At 45.9% G+C, this 5,918-nt stretch overlaps 1 protein-coding gene across 1 annotated transcript; it reads right to left on the reverse strand.

Annotated features, from left to right (window-relative positions):
* Positions 1–1,826: 1,826 nt before the first annotated feature.
* Positions 1,827–3,269, reverse strand: LOC308175414 (P2Y purinoceptor 2-like; the record flags this gene model as incomplete). Its single annotated transcript, XM_080551082.1, has 2 exons — positions 1,827–2,021; positions 2,406–3,269. 2 exons carry the CDS (start codon positions 3,267–3,269, stop codon positions 1,827–1,829), a joined length of 1,059 nt encoding a protein of 352 aa, XP_080407208.1.
* Between the last annotated feature and the right edge of the window lie 2,649 nt (positions 3,270–5,918).

The following is a 5,918-nucleotide window of genomic DNA, read 5'->3' on the forward strand; positions in this document are numbered from 1 at the left end:
GCTAACGGGGACACAGCTAAACTGGGCTAGCGCTGCCAACTCAACGAACTCCGAACTCCCGCGGTGCTGCGGGTAGCCCGTGATTCACTACTAACAGTCAATGCCAAAGGCAGGTCTCCTCCGACACTCAGAGTCTCCCGTTCTCCTTGTGGACTGTTGAGAGATGTTGAATTGCTGCTGTAAGGTTTGCCCTCTGTCACAGTGGTAAAACTCGATAATCACTCTTCAGGTCTTCAGCTTCAGCACGGTGTGCGTTTTACTGACTCCGCCATCTTAGATCGACTTCTCGTTCCTTCTGCTTCTCCTTCTCACTCTCGTTACTCTCATCACTCTGACGCACAGACCACTTCCGTCGCTATATATACACCAACCGAACATACATCCGGTCACGTACGCCAATCATACATCCGGTCACGTACGCCACTCAAAACCACGCCCACTAATCTGGCGCTTACACAATACTAAACAAATCTAAGACAGAACTTATACAATTACAATAACAACATACATACACTATCATGAAAACGTACATGCATAGTATGGAAAATAATAAAGGAAATAACAGGGGCAAAATAGGGCTGATTTGGGGAAACTAACTGGCTCTAAATTGTGGGCCTTCATAACACCTGGTATGTACTGTATAACATGATAGCCATCTATGAGCAATGCACTGTATATAAGATGATGACCACGGGTCTTTCTGCTGCTGACCAAGGGGCTGAGTCCTGTTGATGGGGTAATTTTTTATTTTAGAGTCTGTAGGCTACTGTATTTGTTTATTAAAATTTCATAAATATGATATATTGTCTGAATTTTTTTCTTGTTTTATAAAATGTTAATTATTTTTCATTTCTTGTGCTGGTTTATTATGAACAACATGTAAAATTGCAGGAAACTAGCACAAATAATTGGGTGGGAGAGAGGGGCCGTCGCTGCCAAAACGTGCACAGTTTTGGGTCGCTCCACCGCCAAAAAATCTCACTCCAAACTTTTGGTGAAACTTGGCAGCCCTGTATTATTGATGGCCATTATCAAAGACAAACTCAATATACAGAGATAGGGCTGACTGTAGCAGCTCCGTGGTAGAAACGCAAGTGGCGTAAGAAAAATAGGCAAAGCAAAAGTTCCGCCACGCGCCGCTGAGGTAACGTCGCCAGTGTCATTTAGGTGTTAAGAGAACCACTACTGCCTGTTCCCGAAGAGTAGGTCCTCTATGGAGTATCTAAATGAAGAGTAGGTCCTCTATGGAGTATCTAAATGAAGAGTAGGTCCTCTATGGAGTATCTAAATGAAGAGTAGGTCCTCTATGGAGTATCTAAATGAAGAGTAGGTCCTCTATGGAGTATCTAAATGAAGAGTAGGTCCTCTATGGAGTATCTAAATGAAGAGTAGGTCCTCTATGGAGTATCTAAATGAAGAGTAGGTCCTCTATGGAGTATCTAAATGAAGAGTAGGTCCTCTATGGAGTATCTAAATGAAGAGTAGGTCCTCTATGGAGTATCTAAATGTGTACCAGGCAGTATCAGGAAGACACAACAATAATAGACACCGCCATAATGATACAATTAAAAATGTATTATAATATCATCAAGGTGCAATTATGATGTCTCTGTAAATGGTCAACTTTGACGGATATCCGAGATCCAATTCGGGAATGGTGATATTCCATTTAGAGGGACCGGTCATCCAGTGTCTTTGCCCTTGTCCATCTCTTCATTAGAACATATCAAAGGGGTTATTCCAATGGAAGCAGCTTGAAGTTCCAAAGCTCCTCAGACCTATTAGAGATATTAGGATATTGTTTTTGGATTGTCCTTTGTTGTTGGTCAAAGCGGTGTCGATAGGGCTGCTGTCACACTTCCCGGTTTCCTAGGTAACGCCTTGCTCTTCTTGGTGAGGTTGCTACGGGCTCCCTGTCCAGCCAGGAAATAGAGGATGGGGTCAAGGCAGCTGTTAGCGCTCGCTAGGGGCCGTGTCACCTTATAGGCCAGGCTAGCAGCTTCCAAAAGCCCGCAGCTCACCTAGGAAGGGAGATTGAAAGAAAAAGTGTTTTATAATGATAACATTTTGGCACAAAAGCTTGATATAGGCTAGTTATTCCAATAGAGCAAAGTACAGTTGTAGGTTGCAGTAATACTGTGTATTCAATATAGTAGTTACCCAGTAAACAAAGAGTCCAAAAGACGTCCTCAGGGAAGCCGGAATGTGGGTTCAGATGACGTCTTTCTAGGACGTCCAGATGATGTCTTTGGGACGTCTTATGGACTACAGAATCGACTTCTGTAGTCCATAAGACGTCATCTGAACTCACATTCCGGCTTCCCTGAGGAGGACGTCTTTTGGACTCTTTGTTTACTGGGTACAGTACAGTTCTGTGGCATCTGAACAAAGTTCTGGTACCTCACCTGTGAGGGGTTGACCTGCCTCAGGTATCTGAAGGAGTAGTACAGGCTTCGGGTCAGGTGGAAGGGCAGGAAGCACAGCATGAACGCCGCCAGCACGATAATAATCATCCTCACCGACTTCTGTTTGGAGCGCAGGGCCGCCAGCCCCCCGGCGCCTCCTTCGCCCAGCCCCTCCCCCCAGCTCGGCTCCAAAAGCTTCCTCACCATCAGGCCGTAACACACCATCACCACCATGAAAGGCAGCGCGAACATCAACACGGACACGGCCGAGCTATAGACCAGGAAGTCGTCGAATAATTCGGGGCTGGTCGTGTCGTAGCACACCCTCTCCGTCCCCTCGTCCTTCGTGCGTGAGAAATAGAGGACCGGAGCCTGGCAGAGCAGCACACACGCCCACACGGCTACCGAAACCAGCCGGGCGCGACGGGCGCTCACCCAGCTCAACGAGCGGACCGGGTAACACACACCCAGGAAACGGTGCAGGCTGATGCAGCACAAGAACAGGATGGAACCGTAGAGGTTGGCGTAAAAGAGGAAGCGGATGAGTTTGCAGAGGGGGTCGCTGAAGGGCCAGTCGTTCCCGTCGGCGTAGTAGTAGATGAGGAAGGGCAGGGTGAGGATGTAGAGAGTGTCACAGACTGTCAGGTTGAACATGTACACCGTGGAGGGTTTCCAGCGCTTCGTGCGGAACACGATGACGTACATCGCCGTGGCGTTGAGAGCCAAGCCGATCACACAGACCAGAGCGTAGCTAACAGGGAGCAGAATGTACTTGAATTCCTCCTCGAAGCGGCAGTACTCGCTGCTCTCGTCGGATGAAGAGTTGGCGTAGTCGGAGTGATTGAAGACATTGAAGACAGACATTTGTGTTGATAAACAGGCCTGAGGAGAAGACCAGAAGCCACAGGTTAAATAAAGAGAGAGAGAGAGAGAGACACGGAGACACACACACAGAGAGGTTTTAAGGGCTTTACATTTACGACATAATAATAAGAATTCATTATACTTATATAGAGCTTTTCCGGGGCTCAAAGACGCTGACAGTAAGGATATACAGAAACACGGAAACCACAAGCGACAGATAACATGAGCACATGTACAGAACACAGTATTAACGAACAGGCACAGGGAACAATTAATACAGCAATGTCCAGGGGGGGGAGGGAGATGGTTGTATGCATGGGAGAACAGGTAGGTTTTGAGTCAGGATTTAAAAGTGGAGAGTGAGTGTGAGTCTCTGAGTGGCTGGGGGAGAGAGTTCCAGAGTCTCTGAGTGGCTGGGGGAGAGAGTTCCAGAGTCTCTGAGTGGCTGGGGGAGAGAGTTCCAGAGTCTCTGAGTGGCTGAGGGAGAGAGTTCCAGAGTCTCTGAGTGGCTGGGGGAGAGAGTTCCAGAGTCTCTGAGTGGCTGGGGGAGAGAGTTCCAGAGTCTCTGAGTGGCTGGGGGAGAGAGTTCCAGAGTCTCTGAGTGGCTGGGGGAGAGAGTTCCAGAGTCTCTGAGTGGCTGGGGGAGAGAGTTCCAGAGTCTCTGAGTGGCTGGGGGAGAGAGTTCCAGAGTCTCTGAGTGGCTGGGGGAGAGAGTTCCAGAGGCGGGGTGCAGCTTGTTATTAGGCAGGATAAAGAGGGTTGTAGACATCCTGTAGCTCCATTTACTTGCAGTTGGAATATGCATGCATGCTCCGAGCTGGCAGTTGGAGTTTGACATAACACACATACAGTATTTCCTTTATGAAGAATGTTCCACATATTGAATCTGTATACACATTTCCTAAAGATGTCCTCCATAGACCAGGTTCTGAGAGAAATGGGGGTGGAGAGTTTTGGTATTTTCATGTGTTGTCTCCGCAGACATATACCAGTGGTCTTGTGCAACGTGTATCTATACTTGTGACTGTGAGTGTGTGATAGCCTTCCGGAACTATTTGGCTGGTAAGCAGAACCTGTGTAGGTGTGAGCATGATCAGCAAGTTTCAGCATGCACACATACACACACACACACACACACACACACACACACACACACACACGCACACACACACACACACACACACACACACACACACACACACACACACTCATAAGGTTCATGAATTACCTTACCTACCATTCTGGGCTGTATGTACTTTCTCATTCTCCTAATGGTTAAGGTTAGGATTGTTAGTATGGTAATATGATCCTAGATATGTGGTTAAAAGCAACTCAAGAATGTTTTAGCCAGACAGTAAGGAGGACATGTGATAACAGCCAGACAGTAAGGAGGACATGTGATAACAGCCAGACAGTAAGGAGGACATGTGATAACAAGAGTTCAAATGACAAACAAACAAATCAAAGAAACACATCAATACCCAATGTGAGTGTAGCAGATCAGGCCTCTACTGTGATAGGTTAGTATGTTAGCTTCTCTGTGATAGGTTAGTATGTTAGCTTCTCTGTGATAGGTTAGTATGTTAGCTTCTGGAGTAGACGTGTGATGTGAGACCAAATCCAACTGAGGGCAGACAAAGATCAACTGTGTCAGCTGGGCGACCCCATAAGCATTGAAAAATAACCTGTATTGTTTTCATGTATGTTAACAGATTAATACAAATAAAGGAGAGGAGTCGAAGAAAGCGGTAACTTTAGGCTATGTACCCAAAACGTATAACTTTACGTACTTTACATACCCATAACTTAACAATATGTTACTTACAACAGGACTAATTACCAAACAGAGCACTGTTCTGGTTGTACCCTCAGAAGCCTCTGTTCTGTCGCTAAGAACATCAAGATTTCAATCTATCATCATTTCAACAACACAATAGATTTTGCCAGGGCTATGACTATGTACAAAATACTGGAATGAGACGAATTTCATCAGTTTACTTTGAGTGGATCATTTATGTTGTCTGTATGTGTATCATGAGTGTTTATAATAGTAGTTTCCAAAACCATAGAGTGACCCTCCTAAAGCTTTTTGAATTTTTTGTTTGTTTGAACAAGTCAACAAAATTCTAACTCATACTCAAACTTCTATTTGATAAGGAGAACCTAACAAATGTAAAATTACCCAATGACCTCTACGCCTACAACACCCCCTACCCCAACCCTCCGGACACACACACACACACACAGTTTTAACCTGTAATAGAGACGTGCGTCATGTCAACACTGTCTTACCTGAGTACGACCAAGAAAACACTCCCGAGCCAGATCATAAAACCATACTTAAGGACCTTAAATTAGTATCATCTAAAACACGTCAGCCATTTTCTCTCACTGTGCCAGTCACACAGACGTTTGTGTGGGTGGTGAGAGGGGTGAGAGGGATGTGTGTGTGTGTGTGTGTGTGTGTGTGTGTGTGTGTGTGTGTGTGTGTGTGTGTGTGTGCGCGTGCACATGCAGTTGGAAGTGGAGAAAAGAGAAGTGAGAAGGTGTGATTAATGTCTTACTTGTTACAAAAACACTGTGTATTAATGATTACATGACCCATAACCTTAGCCCCAGCCATGGCTATCCGCTCTGGGCCCAGCTCTG

Source organism: Nansenia antarctica (genome assembly GCF_963989245.1).
Source record: "Nansenia antarctica genome assembly, contig: SCAFFOLD_236, whole genome shotgun sequence".
NCBI lineage: Eukaryota > Metazoa > Chordata > Actinopteri > Argentiniformes > Microstomatidae > Nansenia > Nansenia antarctica.